The sequence below is a fragment of the Anolis sagrei genome, chromosome 3, assembly GCF_037176765.1.
Source record: "Anolis sagrei isolate rAnoSag1 chromosome 3, rAnoSag1.mat, whole genome shotgun sequence".
NCBI classification, from domain to species: domain Eukaryota; kingdom Metazoa; phylum Chordata; class Lepidosauria; order Squamata; family Dactyloidae; genus Anolis; species Anolis sagrei.
Window position 1 is genome coordinate 70408571 of NC_090023.1, and position 22713 is coordinate 70431283.

Sequence of the window (22713 nt, forward strand, 5' to 3'; positions counted from 1 at the left end):
ACTGCATATGTTTTTGTCTCCTTTTCTATTCCTATATATTATACATTTTATTCTGTAGGTGGCTCATCTTCTGAGGTTGTGTTGAGTCATACTGATCCCATGAGTCAATTAAACTACCCTCCTATTTCATTCCTAACTGTTGAATATGACATGGGATTATCTAAATATGCCTGTCTCTGCCTTTCACACTATATTTTAGCCTTAGGCTTCCTCATCACAACTGCATTTTCTAATGTTGGTGAGATCTGTGGACATCTGTCTGTCAAAATCTCGTGTAATGTAGCTATTTTTTTCTGTTGCTAAAATACACTGATTATAAAGAACAGACATTGCGGTAACTGTAGTAAGACCTTCACTGCATTTCTATCTACAAGTCTCACATTAGCTACACTTATAATGTTGTTTCTTTGTTTCCTTGTATAGTAAACAAATTTCATATGCCATCTCTCCAAATAATTTGACATTGATGGTTTTGTGATACTGATAACTGATATATTTTTCTTTATCATGACAGTGCATTGACTATGGCTGCTTTAGAGAACTTCACCTTGGCTCTGGAAGATGCTTTTAAGAAGACCTTCATCAAGTACATGAACAATTGGCGCAGAAACGACACAATTGAAGAAGACAAGTTGCAAGCTAGACTTGACGTTGAAAATCTAGACTATGTCATTATGTATCTCATGGTGATGATTGGCATCTTCTCCTTCATTGTTGTGGCCATCCTAGTGAGCACCGTGAAATCAAAGAGGCAAGAGCACTCCAACGATCCATATCACCAATACATCGTTGATGACTGGGGTGAAAAGATCAAAATTCCCATTCCACTTCAAGATGACCTTAAAGCCACCATCCATGAAAATACTGGGGCAAAAGACAAAGTTTAGCCCCAGATCTACTTGATCTGTGGAAGAAATCACTAGAATCTGAATGAAGAAGTACAGGCATAATTCTAAATCTAAATTTGCACAAAATTGTGGGGCAAGCTTTCAAGATCTCCAGAAGTTTCAACATTCAGGTAGAAAGGAGTAAGATGGCAGATGGAGAGAGACTACCTTGATTTTGAAGACTCATGATCTTGCCACGGTTAGAGTCTTAAAGTAGAAATGGAGGAAGAGGCAGAGATTTCTGAGGATGTGGTTCTTCCCTGATATACTGAATTTTCTGGTGTATAAGACTACTTTTTAACCCAGGAAAATCTTCTCAAAAGTCAGGGGTCATCTTATATGCCAGGTGTCATCTTATAGGGTGGGCGCTGAAACATCTGAGCTGGACTGGAGAATCTGCGGTCGTCTCATATGGTGGGGGGAACTCAAAAATGGCCATGGCTGCATCCCCACCATATGCGGCAACCGTATGAAAGCAGCAAAGGTGGCGCTGTATAAGTATGGTAGAAGAAAACCCACTCACCAGGATTCGTGGAAAGAAGTGACTTAATGTGGTCCCGATGACGAGGTGAGGGGGCACCTCACTGGTAAGGTGTAAGTGAAGGGCGGAGCTAGCCCGGGGTATAGAGAAAAGAGATAGAGCGGCACTGTGCCCAGAGAAACATGCCTCTTTCACCTGTCTGGACCACCCTTGTATCCTATTACTGTGCCTCCTTCTCTGTCTATCAGATCTCACTCCTGAGGACTGCAGTGAAGGGGCGCAGGTGCACATGTGCAGGATCTGAGAGGCAGAGAAGAAGGTATGGTAACAGGAAATTTACCATATTAAAATCAAATCTGATGTTTTAATTTTTTTATTTGGTGTGCGTTGGAAGAGGGGTAGTCTTATATGGCGAGTATACCCCTAACTGGAAAAGTTAGGGGTTGTCTTATACTCCCAGTCATCTTATACACCTGAAAATACAGTAGTATAAATACTACCAAGCAAGGGTTTTGAAATCTATATAACTATATTAAATTGCAAGAACTGATTTGCATTTTAAAGCTACATACAGTAGCTCTCTTGAAAATATGTCTAAGGGTCGATAACTGAGTACAGAGTGCTACAGATACTTCTTCTGCTTTACTAGGAGACGTAGGTGGCTGTCATAAGAGTTATCTAAAGGAACTTTCTCAAATTCCTTGTCCATCTTCATCTAACTTGTGGGCAGAAGAGGACGAAAAAACTAATGTGATGGACATCATCTTTTCTACATGCTGCTGCTTTACTGAGCTGGCACTGAGTCATCCCTTTCTCTACAGGCGGCCTCTAGAAATAACTGCCTGTGCAAAAGAGAAGAAGAAATGAACTACTCTGCCAATGTCACCAACTCTTTAAACAGCCCACCGTCATAATGAAATTTGATTGAAACCTGAAATAATAAAAATGATTTAAATAAATATATTCTTTTTTATCAACTTTGATGTTCTCACTATAAAAGAGGTGTTAGGTCTTCTTTAATCTTACTCCATGTAAGATTACGAGGTAGAACTCATTTGTGAATAAGCTCTTATTGTTGTTGTGTATCTTTAAGTAATTTACCATTTTTATGAGGTTTTCTTGACAAGATTTATTCAGATTGCTTTTGCCTTCCTCTGAGACAGAGTGTAACTTGCCAAAGGGTTTCCATGTCCAAGCCGGAATTCAAACCCTTCAGAGTCTTAGTTCAAGGTGTTGAACTGGAAGATATTGATTATTATAGCTTTAATGGTTTTTATATGGATTTTATTATGTGATTTAACTGCTTTTAACTGATGTATGTATGTATGTATGTATGTATGTATGTTGTGGCATCTAATTGTTGCCCGTTTATACGCTGCCCTGAGTCACCTTCGGGCTGAAAAGGGTGGGATAAAAGTGCCATAAATAAATAAATAAATAAATAAGTTCAGTACTCAAACCACTATGATTTCCGTTTAAATGCAACCATCTCTTCTTGCTGATCTTGTTAGTGCTTTTCCAATCAATTACTGCAATTTGATAATGGGTGTCTGATCCAGTACAACAGCCAGCAGAGTGATCTTGTCTGCTGTGGACTCATCTTGTTGTGTTTCAAATCATCATCATCATCATCATCATCATCATCATCATCATCATCTATATAAATAAAAATGTAATGTTCGTTTGTGGGATTAGCATAACTCAAAAACCGCTGGACGAATTGACACTAAATTTGGACACAAGACACCTAACAACCCAATGTAGGCCCTTCACTAAAAAAAATTGATTTTGTCATTTGGGAGTTGTAGTTGCTGGGATTTATACTTCACTTACAATCAAAAAGCATTCTGAACTCCACCAACGATGGAATTGAACCAAACTTGGCACACAGGACTCCCTTAACCAACAGAAAACACTAGAAGGATTTAATGGGCATTGACTTTGAGTTTTGGAGTTATAGTTCACCTACATCCAGAGAACACTGTGGACTCAAACAATGATGGATCTGGACCAAACTTGGCATGAATACTCAATATGCCCAAATGTAAACACTGGTGGAGTTTGGGGGAAATAGACCTTGACATTTGGGAGTTGTAGTTGCTGGGATTTATAGTTCACCTACAATCACAGAGCATTCTGAACCCCACCAACAATAGAACTGGCCCAAACCTCCTACACAGAACCCCCATGTGAGCCACAGCAACGTGTGGCAGGGGATGGCTAATAATAATGATGATGATAATAATAATAATAATAATGATAATAAAAATCCAGCATATATTTCTCGTTTGCTGTGTAATAATAATAATAATAATAATAATAATAATAATAATATGCTATGTAGTATAGAATAATAGACATGATTTGTGAGCACTGAAGTTTATTTCCTTCCTAGCGCTGAAAGGGTTAATAGCTTTCCTTCTTGTAGGTGACGTCATGGCCAATGCAGGCATTTAAAGCACAAAGGACTCTGGGAATTGTAGTTTGTAGCCCTTCCAATCCGTTTTCGTGGCTTCTTGCTGAAAGGTATGGTAGCTTTTGAACCAGGAAACGCATGCCATTGTAAGGATTGCTTCCAAAAACGAAAGATAAATAACGGACAGTGTTAATGGCAAACTGCAAGGCTATGGTCTTTACTTTCTGTATTTGGAGCTGAGCAGGGGCGGCTTTTCCATTACGCGAAGTAAGCGACCGCGGAATACTTTGTTTGTCCCAGGGGCGCTCACGCGCCTCCTTAAATGCCCCTCCCTCCAATTGGGCCTCGTCCCATGAGCAGCGCCGGTGGGGGCAGCAGCGGGAGGAAGCAGAAAAGCCGCGCATGCGGCAAGGGGGAAGGGAAAGGCGCGCGCCTCTGTCCTTCCCCTCTCGCCCTGCATGTGCCTTTCCTAGCGGCAGAGGCAGGAAAGGCGTGCGAGGGAGAAGAGAAAGGTGCATGCCTTTCCCTCCCCTCATGCCCCGTGCACCTTGTAGAGTGGCGAGAGGAGTGTGGGGCAGTAGCGAGGCTTGGCCATCTCCTTCTCCTCTGGGCTCTTCTTCCTCCCCCTCTCCGTTTAGACGCCTCCAAATGGAGAGGAGGAGGAGGAAGACCCTGGAGGAGAAGAGGGGCATCCTCGCTGCTGCTGCTTCTGTGCCACTCTCTTCTCGCCCCCTTCGAGGCCTCGCCTCGAAGGGGGTGAGAAGAGGAGCGTCCGGCTGCAGCAGCAGCGAGGCTTGGCCATCTCCTTCTCCTCTGGACTCTTCTTCCTCCCCCTCTCCGTTTAGACGCCTCCAAATGGAGAGGAGGAGGAGGAAGACCCTGGAGGAGAAGAGGGGCATCCTCGCTGCTGCTGCTTCTGTGCCACTCTCTTCTCGCCCCCTTCGAGGCCTCGCCTCGAAGGGGGTGAGAAGAGGAGCGTCCGGCTGCAGCAGCAGCGAGGCTTGGCCATCTCCTTCTCCTCTGGACTCTTCTTCCTCCCCCTCTCCGTTTAGACGCCTCCAAATGGAGAGGAGGAGGAGGAAGACCCTGGAGGAGAAGAGGGGCATCCTCGCTGCTGCTGCTTCTGTGCCACTCTCTTCTCGCCCCCTTCGAGGCCTCGCCTCGAAGGGGGTGAGAAGAGGAGCGTCCGGCTGCAGCAGCAGCGAGGCTTGGCCATCTCCTTCTCCTCTGGACTCTTCTTCCTCCCCCTCTCCGTTTAGACGCCTCCAAATGGAGAGGAGGAGGAGGAAGACCCTGGAGGAGAAGAGGGGCATCCTCGCTGCTGCTGCTTCTGTGCCACTCTCTTCTCGCCCCCTTCGAGGCCTCGCCTCGAAGGGGGTGAGAAGAGGAGCGTCCGGCTGCAGCAGCAGCGAGGCTTGGCCATCTCCTTCTCCTCTGGACTCTTCTTCCTCCCCCTCTCCGTTTAGACGCCTCCAAATGGAGAGGAGGAGGAGGAAGACCCTGGAGGAGAAGAGGGGCATCCTCGCTGCTGCTGCTTCTGTGCCACTCTCTTCTCGCCCCCTTCGAGGCCTCGCCTCGAAGGGGGTGAGAAGAGGAGCGTCCGGCTGCAGCAGCAGCGAGGCTTGGCCATCTCCTTCTCCTCTGGACTCTTCTTCCTCCCCCTCTCCGTTTAGACGCCTCCAAATGGAGAGGAGGAGGAGGAAGACCCTGGAGGAGAAGAGGGGCATCCTCGCTGCTGCTGCTTCTGTGCCACTCTCTTCTCGCCCCCTTCGAGGCCTCGCCTCGAAGGGGGTGAGAAGAGGAGCGTCCGGCTGCAGCAGCAGCGAGGCTTGGCCATCTCCTTCTCCTCTGGACTCTTCTTCCTCCCCCTCTCCGTTTAGACGCCTCCAAATGGAGAGGAGGAGGAGGAAGACCCTGGAGGAGAAGAGGGGCATCCTCGCTGCTGCTGCTTCTGTGCCACTCTCTTCTCGCCCCCTTCGAGGCCTCGCCTCGAAGGGGGTGAGAAGAGGAGCGTCCGGCTGCAGCAGCAGCGAGGCTTGGCCATCTCCTTCTCCTCTGGACTCTTCTTCCTCCCCCTCTCCGTTTAGACGCCTCCAAATGGAGAGGAGGAGGAGGAAGACCCTGGAGGAGAAGAGGGGCATCCTCGCTGCTGCTGCTTCTGTGCCACTCTCTTCTCGCCCCCTTCGAGGCCTCGCCTCGAAGGGGGTGAGAAGAGGAGCGTCCCGCTGCAGCAGCAGCGAGGCTTGGCCATCTCCTTCTCCTCTGGACTCTTCTTCCTCCCCCTCTCCGTTTAGACGCCTCCAAATGGAGAGGAGGAGGAGGAAGACCCTGGAGGAGAAGAGGGGCATCCTCGCTGCTGCTGCTTCTGTGCCACTCTCTTCTCGCCCCCTTCGAGGCCTCGCCTCGAAGGGGGTGAGAAGAGGAGCGTCCCGCTGCAGCAGCAGCGAGGCTTGGCCATCTCCTTCTCCTCTGGACTCTTCTTCCTCCCCCTCTCCGTTTAGACGCCTCCAAATGGAGTGGAGGAGGAGGAAGACCCTGGAGGAGAAGAGGGGCATCCTCGCTGCTGCTGCTTCTGTGCCACTCTCTTCTCGCCCCCTTCGAGGCCTCGCCTCGAAGGGGGTGAGAAGAGGAGCGTCCGGCTGCAGCAGCAGCGAGGCTTGGCCATCTCCTTCTCCTCTGGACTCTTCTTCCTCCCCCTCTCCGTTTAGACGCCTCCAAATGGAGAGGAGGAGGAGGAAGACCCTGGAGGAGAAGAGGGGCATCCTCGCTGCTGCTGCTTCTGTGCCACTCTCTTCTCGCCCCCTTCGAGGCCTCGCCTCGAAGGGGGTGAGAAGAGGAGCGTCCGGCTGCAGCAGCAGCGAGGCTTGGCCATCTCCTTCTCCTCTGGACTCTTCTTCCTCCCCCTCTCCGTTTAGACGCCTCCAAATGGAGAGGAGGAGGAGGAAGACCCTGGAGGAGAAGAGGGGCATCCTCGCTGCTGCTGCTTCTGTGCCACTCTCTTCTCGCCCCCTTCGAGGCCTCGCCTCGAAGGGGGTGAGAAGAGGAGCGTCCCGCTGCAGCAGCAGCGAGGCTTGGCCATCTCCTTCTCCTCTGGACTCTTCTTCCTCCCCCTCTCCGTTTAGACACCTCCAAATGGAGAGGAGGAGGAGGAAGACCTTGGAGGAGAAGAGGGGCATCCTCGCTGCTGCTGCTTCTGTGCCACTCTCTTCTCGCCCCCTTCGAGGCCTCGCCTCGAAGGGGGTGAGAAGAGGAGCGTCCGGCTGCAGCAGCAGCGAGGCTTGGCCATCTCCTTCTCCTCTGGACTCTTCTTCCTCCCCCTCTCCGTTTAGACGCCTCCAAATGGAGAGGAGGAGGAGGAAGACCCTGGAGGAGAAGAGGGGCATCCTCGCTGCTGCTGCTTCTGTGCCACTCTCTTCTCGCCCCCTTCGAGGCCTCGCCTCGAAGGGGGTGAGAAGAGGAGCGTCCGGCTGCAGCAGCAGCGAGGCTTGGCCATCTCCTTCTCCTCTGGACTCTTCTTCCTCCCCCTCTCCGTTTAGACACCTCCAAATGGAGAGGAGGAGGAGGAAGACCCTGGAGGAGAAGAGGGGCATCCTCGCTGCTGCTGCTGCTCTGTGCCACTCTCTTCTTTAAGGTAACTCTTTATTCACCTCTACCTTTTTTTTTTCAGTGATTGGTTTTTTTTTGGGGGGGGGGGCGCCAAAATAATGTTTGCTTACCATTGAAAATTACCTAGGGCCGGCCCTGGAGCTGAGTAAAGCAGTTGATTTCAGAGTATTATTATTTGCACAGTATAATTGTTTTAAACCTACAATAATTGTTAATTGCCTCCAGTGCATATTACTGAATTGGATTACAGTTCCTATTATCTGTTCTCTGGGTGCGTTTGCAAACTGCACAGTAAAGGTGGAAGAGTGAAATTATCATTTATTCTGTTTGCTACATAATTAGATATTTGGCAGTGCGATCCGAGGAAACGGTGGTTCCTTGGGATGCATCTACACTGCAGAATTAATACAGATTGACACCACTTTAACTGCCATGGCAATGGAATCTTGGGAGTTGTAGCTGTACAAGGTCTTTAGCTTTCTCTGCCAAAGAGTGCTGGTGTCTCATCAAATTACAGATCTCAGGATTCCATAGCATTGAGCCATGACAGTTAAAGTTGTCTCAAACTGCATTAATTCTGCAGTGTAGATGCACCCTCGGTGATAAATTCAAACCCAGCATAATGTTGGACTTGGATTCTGGCAGACCAGGATTTGAATCCCTGCTTGGCCATCTCTGTGTGATCTTGGAAAAGTCACGCTCTCTCAACTTCAGAGGAAGGTAATGGCAGTGGCAACCCCCCCTCTGAACAGATCTTGCCAAGGAAGCCACATGTTGGTAAGATCAATACGAACCACAAATGACTTGAAGGCACGGAACAACAATAAGAGCTTAATCAGAAATGGTCTCTATCCTGTATAGAGCATCCTTTTGACTCCAAAGTATAAGTAGATTGCACTGTGAACATGCTAGATGTACAATGTTTCTTTGTGTTTGTATACTCTGAAGTCAGCACTGCAAAGTTTAGGGTGCTTATTCCCGAATATGTGCAGGCAGGAGAGCCAGGCTGGATCTACACAGTCATATAACCCAGTTTCTGAATCCAGATTATCTGCTTTGAACAGGATTATATGAGTCTACACTGCCATATAATCCAGGCTGGATCTACACTGTCATATAATTCAGTTTCTGAATCCAGATTATCTGCTTTGAACAGGGTTATATCATATGAGTCCATACTTCCATATAATTCAGTTCAAAGCAGATAATCTTGGATCAGAAACTGGATTATATGGCAGTGTAGATGGGCCCTCAGTAGTTTTGAGTGTTGAGATTGAATCCCCGCACAGGCATGGAAACTCACTGGATGATTGTGAACAAATTACACACACTCAGCCTCAGAGGGAAACAAAGCCCCCCAACAACTGTGGCCTCATCTACACTGCCATATAATGATGTTTGGAACTGTGTTATATAATATAATACAGTTTAACCTCATTGAACATGAGTCTACACTGACCATACAATGCAGTTCCCAACTGCAATATATGGCAATGCAAATGGGGCCCATGATAATCAAGCAACCAATTAATTTCCTTCTGGAGAAGGAAATACCCTTGCTGTTGCTAGGGGAACATTAAGAGGAGTGGTGGTTCTCATGAAACTTTTCCTTGATTTGAGTCTACCGGGAGGAGGCTGATAGCCATGCAGTGGATGGCTTTCACAGTGTTTAATTTGAAGGTAACAAACAGCACTTTAAATTTCACCCAATAGCAAACTGGAAGCCAGTGGAGCTGCCATAACATGGGAGTTATTCTCTCCTGTACAGTACTGCTGTTTTCTGTACCAGCTGAAGCTTCCGAGCACTATTTAAAGGTAGCCCCACATAGAGCGCATTGCAGTAGTCCAAACGAGATATTACTAAGGCAAGTACTACCATGGCCAGGTTTGGTGTCTTAAGGTATGGGTGCAGCTGGCGCACAAGTTTTAATTGTGCAAAGGCACTCCTACCTACCGCCGATACCTGAGGCTCCAGGGTCAGTGATGAATCCAGGATCACCCCCAAGCTTTGGATTTGTGATTTGGGCCTGGCTGTGTTTCAATTTTAACGTATAATTTTAATATTTTAATGTATATTTGTAATTTTGTTGTTTACTTAATTGTCAATTTGTTTGTAATGTGATTGATGTTGTTGTTGGCATCTAATGGCTGCCATTTGTAAGCCGCCCTGAGTCCCCCCTCGGGGGTTGAGAAGGATGGGATAGAAATGTTTGAAATAAATAAATAAGCTGTGAACCTGTGTCTTCAGGTTGCATTAGGGTTTGCATATGTTGGAAACAACTTGAGGGGATGCAACAACAACCTAACTGTTAGTATGAACCAGTGACAGCTAATTCTAAACTGAATACATTTATATTCAAGTGGGTGTGCGGTTCTTTCTTATTTTTATCATGGAACATGTGTTGAGCATTGTAAGAGGGGATCTATTCTGCTCAATTAACAAAAATTCTGAAAAAAGCACCTTTTTAAAAAGTCTGCTTCATGAATTTGGGTATATTTCTATAATACTTGTGTGCCACTTTAGCTGCTGATTCAGGGGCTAGTTGCAACATGCCTCTGAGAAATGGGAAAGTGAACAATTGCAGGGCTCTCCTAGGTAATTGTTAGTTCCTGTTGAAAGTTCACTATTGTAAACAGCACACAAGCAGTAGTTATAATCTCTAAGCAGCATAAGAAAAATTCCCATGGCTGTGGCTGGCCAGAGAATAGCATCGTAAATACTATGTTCTCTATCACTTCTGGTATGGATCCCTATAAAAGTTTTCATGACCCAGCTTTCAGATAACATTGTGTTTATTGCTAGTTTTTGCAACTTCAGGATTTAGATGACTGCGAAACCTTGGAGGCGGCATACTTCCTGATTTACTCATCTGGAATCTGTATGCAACCAATTTAAATGACTGAAGCCATTTAGTATTTTCTGTATGATTCAATAGGCAATCGAATAAATCCTAGTGTTAAAGTGGAACTATATTTCTCATGTTTTGGTTGAAAAAGGCATTGCAGTTATAGAACAGCAGACCACAAGGGCAAATAGTTCTCTCATATCTGGACTTTATCCGATTTTGTGTGTGAGAGAATTCAAAAACAAATATGAAACTTGGTCTGCTTGTATGATAATAGTGTTTTCCAGAGAGAGCTTAACCTTCAAATCATTGTGTGGAGTATTCCATACTATTCAAGGAGAATGGTTTGAAAGACAAGCTTTCCCTTAATATACTAGTTTTCCACACCAAGCCTTTTATTATTTGTAGGAATATTCAAATGTGCAACTTACTTATCTGCCTTTGAACTAGCATCAGCTTAGCATAATCAAATGTGCAACTTCCTTATCTGTATTTGAACTAGCATATTTATGCTAAATTTATGTAAATCAGTGCTTTCTATATTGTTTGATATGGGGGGCTGAAAATTATTTTCCTCCAATGTGCCAGTGACTGGGACTTGATTCGTAACTATTGGCTAAAATTGTTCCATTTTAATTTGCTAGGGACTATAAACTTATAGCTCAAGAGTCAGCACAATTCCAGGGACTTCCACTTTGAGGAGCACTGATGTAAATTATCTCTCTGGCCCTTTCTCTGTGTTGACAAGTGACTTGGTCCCCTTACATTTTATTTGAAGCTCCCCTTTCTTTGGAATCAATGCATTTATTTGCTTAGTGTTGAAATCGAAGATAGACTTGATTCTGATATTAAACATGCCCCTCCCCCCAGTATCAATGATGTGATTCCACATAGTTAATTCTCTGCTCTTCGCAGTGATAGCCGGTGGCTCCCATGGCACGGGCGGTGGTATCCACTTTTGAGTTTTGGTCTGCACTTTGAAGGACTCATGCAATCTATGGAACCTATGAAATATTTGCTTTGTAGTCTCCATAAATTGTAAATGCCTTGAAATCACAGGACAACAATCCTGAAAATAAGTTCAGCACTTTGGATAGTTCCTTATAGGTTCAGAAGCAAACCTGGCACAGATTGCACAGTCCACTGACACAGAAGTCACTGGCTCCCGTGGGCTGTTTCTGTATTCGTTTGCTCAGGAGAAGGAGGCTCTGGAGACCTACAGTGGCATGTCATCTTCAGCCTAATTTTGTGACTCTTCTTAAAGTGGTTAGTTGTCTGTCAAGATTGATATGTCATCTGCCAGCAAACTCCAGATCAAGTTTTTAAAAACTCCTTATGATTCTGGAATTGGCACTCTGAATGAAGGAGGGCAGGGAACCACTGCTTTCAGGGAATGTGGTCTGTGAAAAGAAAGAAGGGTATCCACCGCTCCATTGGGACATTGTGATTTAGCCTTTCTCCACATTCCAATATATTTTCCTGTACTGAATATTTCCCCCCATATAATTTGCTGGCTCTCTGATTTCAAATATACGGCAAAAGTGTCCAACTGACCAAAAACCATTGTTGTTGTTGTTGTTGTTGTGTGCACCTTAATATTGTTTCTGACTTATGGTGACACAGCATTTTTTGTTTTTGCAAGAGTTGTCTTTTTCTCTCTCTGAGGCTGACAGAGTGAGACTTGTCCAGGTTCACCCAAGGCCCTTCCACACAGCCATATAATTGAGAATATCAAGGCAGAAAATCCCACAATATCTGCTTTGAACTGGGTTATCTGAGTCCACACTGCCATATATTCCAGTTCAAAGCAGATAATGTGGGATTTTGAAACTACAGGAAAGGAGATTCCACCTGAACAGAGGAAGAACTTCCTAACTGCAAGAGCTGTTCAGCAGTGAAACTGTCTGCCCCGGAGTGTGGTGGAGGCTCCTTCTTTGGAGGCTTTTAAACAGAGACTGGATGGCCATCTTTTGGGGGTGCTTGAATGTGATTTTCCTGCTTCTTGGCAGGGGGTTGAACTGGATGGCCTATGATGTCTCTTCCAACTCTATGATTTTATTCAGCTGTGTGGAAGGGGCACCAGTGGGTTTCTATGGCATTTTTCTGCCCTTCTGGGCTCATTTCCTGGCACTTGAACTCTAGTTTCCAGATTCGTAGTCCAGTGCTCAAACTACTACATCACGTTGTCTCCCATACCAAAATTTGCCATGACCTAAATCAGCTAAAGTTTGGCATGAATATGCTCTGATTGAAACTGAATGGGAAAAGTACACTGTGCTTAAATCACCAGGTGCCTTTGCTGGTTTCTCTCCTCTGCATATGTTCACAACACAACCAGTGATGTGTCTTTGTTGTATTTAGCTGTACTGTACTTGGCTGCTAGAATTTACATCAAGTGAAAGTGGAGAGCTGCTTCCCTATAAAGCCATGCCACCTGTCCCTAACCAGTCACTTCTCTGCTGTGTGTGACACTCCAAGTGGTTGCTGTCCCTGTCACTCAGTGGGAAAACAAATCTGTTTCAGAAACTAGAGGAGCATTCGTGAATGTTCTGTATCTCTCTTAAGAAGCAGTGCGCTGTAAACTACATCCCATTCATTTTAACATTGAGGGGCTGTAGTATTCAAAGCTTGTTAATATTTGTTTCTTGAGAGAGATTGGTTGGCTATTTTTGTCAGGTGCTTCTCCCCCTCAAAGACCTTCCTTACATATAAAAGGAAGCCTGCCTAAATCTATCGTTATTTTTCAGGTGGCTTTTAAACCCAATTAATTTTGTCTGAATTTTTCCTGCATTATTCAGTGCATCAGGTTATATAGACTTTTGACATTCTTCACGGAATCAAGATGTGGCTGTTGAATTGGAAGGTGAGGATGCTTTTCATTTGTAAGAACATTGCATGTGCATTTCCAAGCCAATTAGTTAGAATAGTTTTCTATATTCTCTGTGGAAGGCTGCTTCTATTAGAGAAGTTATTAGCCGTGCAAATCCATTGCTGTACAAGTCTTTTGTGTTGTGTTATTTGGATAATTTTTTTCAGTCCATGAACCCTTTTGTAGTGCATGTAAGACTATGATTTTGTTTGTGCATGCTTTAACATAGTGGTTCTCAACCTTCCTAATGCTGTGACTCCTTAATACAGTTCTTCATGTTGTGGTGACCCCCAACCATAACTTTATTTTCGTTGCTACTTTATAACTGTAATTTTGCTACTGTTATGAATCGTAATGTAAATATCTGATATGCAGGATGTGTTTTCATTCACTGGACCAAATTTGGCACAAACACCCCATACACCCAAATGTGAATACTGGTGGGGTTTGAGGGTGTGTGTGTGTGATTTTGTCATATGGGAGTTTTAGTTGCTGGGAATTATAGTTAACCTACAATCAAAGAGCATTCTGAATCCCACCAACAATGAAATTGGACCAAACTTAGCACACAGAACTCCCATGACCAACAGAAAATACTGGAAGGGTTTGTTGGGCATTGACCTTGAGTTTTGGAGTTGTAGTTCACTTACATCCAGAGAGCTCTGTGTACTCAAACAATGCTGGACCAGGATCAAACTTGGCACGAATACTCAATATGCCCAAATGTGAACACTGGTGGAGTTTGGGGAAAATAAAGCTTGACGTTCAGGAGTTGTAGTTGCTGGGATTTATAGTTCACCTACAATCAAAGAGCATTCTGAACCCCACCAACAATAGAGTTGGGCCAAACCTTTCACACACAACTCCCATGACCAACAGAAAGTACTGTGTTTTCTGATGGTCTTTGGCGACCCCTCTGCCACCCTCCCTCACAACCCCCCAGGAGTCCCGACCCCCAGATTGAGAAACACTGCTTTAGCTTGACTTTGATTCATTTTTCATACTTTTTCCTGAACTCATGCTTTCCTAATTCTGCCATTAACCCACTGTTTTTAATAAGCATATCATAGCTTTTGCTGTGCAGAGAATTGTCATTGTTACTTAAATGGACAAACTTGATATCTTTTGAATTGCAGGGGGATGGCTGTTACAAAGAAAAAACTCCATATTCATACGATTTCTTAACAATAAGCTGCTGTTATAGATGATGTCAAAGAATGTGTAGAATATTAATCTTATTTTTCAGTTTAGGGATTTTTAAAAATGCATCTAAATAAACAAAAATAGAGGTTCTTGTTTCTTGATTGTATCCTATCTCCTATCAGCTACACCAGGAGAGCTGTAGCCCAAACCACATCTGTAGGCCATGCTTCTATACAACATTGTAACCAGTTTTTTTTAAGTGCATGCCTTTCAAATATACTAATAACATGATGCATCCCCGGTAGTGCAGCGGGTTAAACCGCTGAGCTGCTGAACTTGTTGACTGAAAGGTTGGGGGTTTGAATCCAGGGAGTGGGGTGAGTTCCCACTGTTAGCCCCAGTTTCTGCCAACCTAGCAGTTCGAAAACATGCAAGTAGATCAATAAGTACCACTTCGGCAGGAAGGTAATAGTGCTCCATGTAGTCATGCTGGCCACATGACCTTGGAAGTGTCTATAGACAGCTCTTGCTCTTCGGCTTAGAAATGGAGATAAGCCCTCCCTCCCTCCCAGAGTCAGACACAGCTAGACTTAATGTCAAGGAAAAACCTTTACCTTTAACAAAATTTGAAAATTGTTGTGTCCCTGGTTTGAAAGTGTGTTATTCCCTGTTTAATTGTGCAATACTTATTTTGAAAGTAGTTGTTATACTTCAGAAACTCGGTTTTTGTGGCTGCCACAAACTATGCTGAATTGGTGGGAGACTTTTAGCGGATATTAAAAAATAATAGCAAAACGTGCTGCAGGATGTCTCGCAAAAACAAAGTGTTTCAAGTGTAATAAACTTTCCTCATATTTTTATGATAGAACCCATTAGGAAATGAAATGTATGCATTTATAATCCAGGGACAAAAATTGTGTTACATAGTGTTATGAGTCTTGATTCCAGCTACTCACATTACAAGCGGTCCTCAGTCTGTCTTCCAACAAAGAACACAGATGTGGGTTTGAATTGGACTTGACCTCCTTAGAACAGCAATGATAACAACACCCACATAATCTTTCCATGCTTTCATAGAATATCAGATTTGTTTTAGGTAATATTACTTCGTGGTTTTCAGTGTGGTAGTGCTTATACCCTTGCTCCCCGTTTACTATATACTGAATTAAAGACTTTAATGTTGATGTGCCAAATATAAATCCAGATTTTCAGGGGACAAATGTATGATGCATTAAAAAAACTCAGTATTTTTAGAATATCTGAAGCTGACTCCAAAGCTATCAGGAAATGTTATAAATATAAGCCTGCTGCTTGCAAAGCACAAATAAGACTTTCTGATAAAATATGTGCAACATTCTTATTGATGTAGTTGTTCCCTGTGATCAAGTCCAATTTTATTTATGGTGATGCTGTGAATGAGAGATTTCCAGTAGTTCCTGTGATTAACAGCCCTGCACAGATCTTGCAAATTTAGGGTTACAGTTTCCTTTATTGAGTCAGTCTTTCTGTAATGGATGGCCTTTAGGTATATTGTATCTTTATACTCAAGCATCTTATCGAGTTTCTTCATAGCTGTCCTTTCAATTCGTAGCTGTCTTTAGATTTCTTGAGTACAATGGCCAACATCACTGACCCTGCCATAAAATATATCTCTACTATGCTAGTCAAGGCCTGTAGTAGTTGCTGTGTTTTTACAAGAGTGGCTGAACATATTTGTGTGTATGTTTTTGTTTTGTTTTTGTTTTGTTTTTTTTGTTTTAGGCGCTGGAAAACTTTCCATTGCTGATGTACATTTTAGCTGCCAAAACATTAATTCTTTGCTTAGCGTTTGCTGGGGTAAAAATATACCAGAGGAAAAGGCTAGAAGAAAAAATGAAAAAAGAAGAGGAGGAAAGGCTGAAAAAAGCAGGCAAGAAAGAAAACTGAAGGATTTTACAAAGGTATGGTTTGAAAAATGTTTTTGAGAATCTAGAACTGCCCCTCAGGGGAATGGGAGAGGGACACACAATCTGCCCTTGCACCCAAAGGATCTTGAAAGGATTTTGTGGTCATGCACTTTGCATTTATTATATATCTCTATGCATTTATTATATATTAGAATGAGCTCTGCACTATATAAATGTAGAACCCCAACTTATGGGGGTATTATGGCCCAATCATATGCCTCCCCCCCCCCCGCCAAGCTCAAAGTGCTCAATTGGTGTTTGTGGCCTACAGATGTAGTGCTGTTGTGACGTTATTGACATACTTTTTCCATGTGTGCAGATAGGGGTTATATTACACCCCACTTGTCACTGTTGTCATGCCTTATGGCAGCGTTTCTCAACCTGGAGGTCGGGACACCTGGGGGAAGGGGTCACGAGGGGGCTGTCAGAGGCATCACCAATGACCACCAGAAAACATTTATTTCTGATAGTCTTAGGAACACAGTGCTCTCCAGAGGTAGGTGAACTACATCTTCCCTAAATCACTGCAAATTCCCCCCAAATCCCTTAAGTATTTTTTGTTGGTCATGGGGGTTCTGTGTGGGAAATTTGACTCAATTCTATCATTGCTGGGATTCAAGGGGCTCTTTGCTTGTAGGTGAAGTATAAATTCCAGCAACTACAACTCCCAAATGCCAAAATCTATTTTCCCCAAACTTCACCAGTGTTCACATTTGGGCATATTGAGTATTCGTGCTAAGTTTGGTCCAGATCTATCATTGTTTGAGTCTGCAAGTACTCTCTAGATATAGGTAAACTATAACTCCAAAACTCAAGGTCAATGCTTACCAATCCCTTCCAGTATTTTCTGTTGGTCATGGGAGTTCTGTGTCCCAAGTTTGGTTCAATTCAATCATTGGTGGAGTTCAGAATCAAATGCTCCCAACAAAATCAATGCTCCCAACCCCACCACTATTCAAATTCGGGCATGTTAGGTATTTGTGCCAAATTTGGTTCAGTGAATGAAAATACATCCTGCATATCAGATATTTACACTACGATTCATAACAGTAGCAAAATTACAGTTAGGAAGTAGCAATGAAAATAATGTTATGGTTGGGAGTCAAAACAACATGAGGAACTGTATGAAGGGGTTGTGGCATTAGGAAGGCTGAGCAACAAACTTCCTAATGCCCAAGTTTTCATTTTCACCTCCTTCAGCATAAAATAACATGGACATATATCCTGTACAGTTTGGAGATTATATATAATGCATATCCTAAAGTTGCAAGAGGACTGCAAGTAACTAAGATGAGGGACACTTCATACATTATTAAATTCAAATGCTGCAAATTTTCCTCCTGCATATATGATTGTCACACATAAATATTCTGTTCAAAAGATTCCTGCCCAGATATTCTCTTTTTGTATGGGAATGTTGTGATTTTAGAAACGGCCCTGCTAAAATCCCCCCCCCCTTTTTTTTTTGTTTATTATCAAGCAGCCATGCTTTGTGTTACCTGGGTAAAATACATTTATACACGTTTCTTTGAATATTTGTGGTTTGGGATATAAATATCCCCAGAGGTTGTGGTCCTCCAAACTTTTTTTCTTTTTGGCCTAAACTATATTTTAATTTAGTAAGGTTTGTGCCACTGCAGTTCTCTGGAGGCCACAGTCCCCATATTTAAACTCTGCTGATTGCTATGGAAACATGGACACCCAAAAAAAATATTTAGCCTACTTTAAAAATATCTTAGAAACAAAACAGAAAGCACATATATTTTAGTTGTCACACTGACCTGGTCCAGCATTTTGTTCAAATAAATGGCATGTAGGAATACTTGCTGTGCTGGACCTGTTTTAGGCTCTGTCATCCAAGGGCAGAATATCTCTCATTGCTTTTTAAATCAAAGATAACCTTTCTAACATCAGCGTAGGTTCAGCCAAGCAATGCCAGTTTCTCTTACCACAAATCAGGCTGTGACTCTTTCCCTGCTCTGTATGGTAATAATGGCCTTCCTGCTGCTTACTTTCTCAAGCAGTCCTTCATTTGTGTTGTCAAAGGCTTTCATGGCCGGAATCACTGAGTTGCTGTGAGCTTTCCAGGTTGTATGGCTATGTTCCAGAAGCATTTTCTCCTGACATTTCACCCATATCTATGGCAGGCATCCTCAGAGGTTGTGAGGTCTGTCAGAAACTAGGCAAGTGATTAGCATTGAATAGTCTTGCAGCTTCAAAGCCTGGCAGCTTCCTGCCTGGGGAAATCCTTTGTTAGGAGATGTTAGCTGGCCCTGATTGTTTCCTGTCTGGAATTTCCCTGTTTTCTGAGTTGTTCTTTATTTACTGTCTTGATTTTAGTGGTTTTTTAAAATATTGGTAGCCAGATTTTGTTCATTTTCATGGTTTCCTCCTTTCTGTTGAAATTGTCCACATGCTTGTGGATTTCAATGACTTCTCTGTGTAGTCTGAACATGGTGGTTGTTAGAGTGGTCCAGCATTTCTATGTTCTCAAATAATATGCTGTGTCCAGGTTGGTTCATCAGCCTCAACCTTTGAAGTTGCAAGGCTATTCAATGTTAATCAAGTTGGCTAATAGCAACATTCACATTTGCCCCTAACAGACAACAGTTCTTTCTCCCACCCTGGATATTCCACAGTTAAACACACCAGTATGACTATTCTAAGTCTGAAGAGTAAGGGCAACATAGTAATCTGGTTCTGATAGAATTTGGATTGCACTCCTAGAATCCCTCAGTTAGTGTGGCTATGGGAAGATCGATTTTTATCAGCTACTGGAAATGTAACTGTCTTGTTTTCTGTTCACATTTTTAGGCATTTGGCAGCTTGCTTGGATTCCTTTCTTTGGAGAGTTGAAGACTTTTTTTCTGTGCCAGAGAAATTAAGTTTCCAAGAGAATCAATTATTTAAACCAAATTGAATTATTATTATTATTTGTATGAGTAAGAAGAATATTTTGTCACCACTTTATACAATAAAAGTTCCCTTTGTAAAATTGTGTGCTTCATTATCTATATGTAAAACATGATAAAAGAGGTTGTTTGAAATGTTCTAATGTTGCTAGCATCTCATGATTGAAGAAATGAAAGGGTTTGATCCAAATCTGAATTGTATGGAAGTTAATTTGCTAAGCCCACTCCTTTTCCCTCTGCAGTCTGACCCAACTAAGGATGCATCTACACTGTAGAGTTAATATAGTTTCATACCACTTTAACTTCCATGAGTCTATGCTGTAGAATTATGGGAAGTGTAGTTTTACTAAAAGTATTGGGTGAGCCTGCCAAAGAATGCTGGTGCCTCAGCAAACTATAGCTCACAGATTTCTATAACACTAAGCCATGGCAGTTAAAGTGGTGTAAAACTGTATTAATTCTGTAGTGTAGATGCACCCTCTGTTGCTCCCAAATAGGTATTTTTTTCTTTTCTTTTTTCTCTCAGCCTTAGGATGTTGGAAATTCCTGAAGACTACCCTAATGAGTTAACTACTTTTTTGTTAGTTTTTGTTAAGTAATTATTTATGCCAATGGGGAAACTTCAGGGGCACCTTTCTCCCTCATTATTACAGATATTGGCATGAAACGTGCTGCAGTTATAGAGGACATTTACCACTGTAAGCCCATCAGAACACTTCACTTATCCATTGATTTTTTAGGGAATTTTCAGTTTTTACAAACAACTTTTTAAAAAAACCCTACAAGAGCTATCTCCTTGAATTGCCTCTACAATGACATGAGATAACAGGGGATCATTCCCCCCAAGTTTCAGAAATATTCATATATCTACTGATTTTTTGGATTTTTAAAAAGGTTTTGACAAAACCTTTTTTAAAAGCCACAATAGCTATCTCAATGAATATCTCTCATATTAAACAATAGAACTTCAATTTAGGGATTTCTTCCCAGCCTAGCACTGATTTATTACTAGTATTGAGGTATCAGTCAGTTTGCAGATTCTTTGCAGATTCAACAATGTATTGGAACTCTGGCTGCTGCTATGAAAGGACAAATCTCTCCTCTATCCTAATTGGAGCTTTGTGATGCTGAACAGAATTCGGGGAAATGTAGTTTAGGGCAGGGCCTTTTGAATTCTCTGGCATAGGGCTTCTCACCTTCCCAAACTACATTTCCCAGAATTCTGTTCTTTCTCAGTCTCTTTCCCAGCGAACTCTTCTTTCCCCTTGCTGCTTCCCTCTCTTAGTGGTTAGAGGGCATTAATTTTAAAAGGAAAGGCAGCCTTTTTGTCTTTACTTTGCTTCCTTGTGCTGAAAAAGAAACTGATTTTGGGAGGCTTCCGAGATTTACAAACTACAAATGAAAAAGTATTGGGTAAGCTTTGATTCTTAATTTATTGTGCTCCCCCCATCCCCATTTCTTAATATTTGATTGCATATACAAAACTTACAAATTATATATGACTTATTAGAAACAAAGTTTTGCAAACCCATAATAACTATATCTACGAAGATAGAGCTGATGCCGGGCTGGGTAATTGAATATTTTCTAGCAGCAGAAGAGCATTTTTATCCTATCCTAATGCTGGGTGAATACTTGGATTAGGTCTCCACTGAAATTTGAGAATGTATTTTAATAATTTAGAATTATTTTTTGTCATATCAGGAACGACTTGAGAAACTGCAAGTCGCTTCTGGTGTGAGAGAATTGGCCATCTGCAAGGACGTTGCCCAGGGGATGCCCGGATGATTTGATGTTTTTATCATCCTTGTGGGAGGCTTCTCTCATGTCCCCGCTTGGGGAGCTGGAGCTGACAGAGGGAGCACATCCGCGCTCTCCCCGGATTCAAACCTGTGACCTGTCAGTCTTCAGTCCTGCCAGCACAAGGGTTTAACCCACTGCGCCACCGGGGGCTCCTGCATGGCTGATGATTGGACTAGATGACCCTTAGAGTCTCATGTCCCCGCATGAGGAGCTGGAGCTGATAGAGGGAACTCATCTGCCTCTCCCCGGATTTGAACCTGCAACCTGTCGGTCTTCAGTCCTACTGGCACAGGGGTTTAACCCACTGCGCCACTGGGGGCACAGATTATCTCAAAATTAAGCTTTTTTTGCTTAATATTGGAATAAGTCTTGGTAATTGCTCCTGTATATTAGAAAATTCAAAACCCACAAAGTGGTGATATCTTTATTCGGCCAACTCCACAGTTTAAAACACATTATGCAATCTTTCTAAGTGCCATTGTCTTCTTCATTAGTTAAAAAAATTTCATAAATTCTTAGAACCACATGCCTATATTTTGTTTCAGATATTACTCCGTTGTTAAGATGATATTGAGGGGTTTCAGTGCAGGCAGAGGCTATAGCAGTCTAATAACATTTCAGCTCCACTGTAGGCCAGTGAACCCAACGTCGCCTTTCTTCTATATGACTTTTAACATCTCTGACTGATGAAGAAACCAGGGAAGCTTTGAAAATGTGCATTTATATTTTATACATTGCAGTGGTATCACTAATTTGAAGATTTTGTATTTTGTTGGATTTTGCTGCGTGACCAACCTGGCTACTCCTGAATATGTTTCACAGTATATATTGCCATCCTGTGGAAGTAATGCAGAATTGCTCTAGCTGGTAAAACCACAGGGGATGAAAGTAATTCTCAATATAGCAAAATATGGCAATCTGGAAAAAGAAACTATATCTGCTGAGAGATGCAAGCGAACATTTTGAAGGCCAGAATAGTTCACTGCTGTTATGACTCTGGTGTTGGAAAATCTTTTGCTTTTGTGGACAACATGTGTTTTTTTATGTTATATTCCTGTCATAAGGAATTCAACTAATGATTAATATGGTTGGATCATGTATATTTTACTGTTGCCAAAAGACTTGTGTTTCAAGGTTGAGAAGTCAATCACAATTTATTCACTGCTTTAGCTACACCTCAGGGTATATTTTATAGACGTCAACATTAAGAAAATGTGTTCTTGGAAATATGATGATCTTATATTAAGGCATATGCTGAATCCACACTCTTTATTCAATGTGTTCATTCTTTTCTTTCTTTCTTTCTTTCTTTCTAAATATACATTTGAAAATATATTTTCTTTCTAAAAAGAGGACTGTCTTCCAAGTTAATCCTACACAACAGAAGACTCACAGAACTGTCGCACTTCCTTCATGTAAACAGACAAGGGATAAATCCTGTAATGCTAGTTTATAATGTTTTTCCTCCAGGATGGAAATGTGGATGGTGCAGTTGGCAGTTGGCTTTCAGTCTATCAGCCATGCTGTACATTTCCCTTGTATCACATAACACATGAACTGCTGTAGGAAGGACAAGCTTGAGGGTTGTTGCTGCCAAACTAAGCAAAGAGGAGTGTTAAGTGAAATGACAGTGGGCATAAAGAAGAAAGGAGCAAAAAACTAGAAACAGGGAAGCAAAGCTGCAAAGGGAATTGTAGAGTGACAATCTTTACGGTCCTCCAGATGCTGGACCAGAATTCCCATCAACCTTTGAGCTATGCTGCCTGATAGTGATGGAGTTGCATTTTAGCAACAACTGGAGGAC

General features: G+C 42.8%; 2 protein-coding genes across 2 annotated transcripts; both read left to right on the forward strand.

Moving 5' to 3' along the window:
* The first annotated feature begins 524 nt into the window (after positions 1-524).
* Positions 525-974, forward strand: KCNE2 (potassium voltage-gated channel subfamily E regulatory subunit 2). The gene has a single exon (XM_060767123.2). It carries the CDS (start codon positions 525-527, stop codon positions 885-887), a length of 363 nt encoding a protein of 120 aa, XP_060623106.2. The 3' UTR covers positions 888-974.
* Positions 975-3832: 2858 nt separating this feature from the next.
* On the forward strand, positions 3833-19189 carry SMIM11 (small integral membrane protein 11). The gene is made up of 4 exons (XM_060770372.2): positions 3833-3894; positions 13035-13099; positions 16010-16188; positions 19009-19189. Exons 2-3 carry the CDS (start codon positions 13079-13081, stop codon positions 16172-16174), a joined length of 186 nt encoding a protein of 61 aa, XP_060626355.1. The 5' UTR covers positions 3833-3894; positions 13035-13078; the 3' UTR covers positions 16175-16188; positions 19009-19189.
* Positions 19190-22713: the final 3524 nt, after the last annotated feature.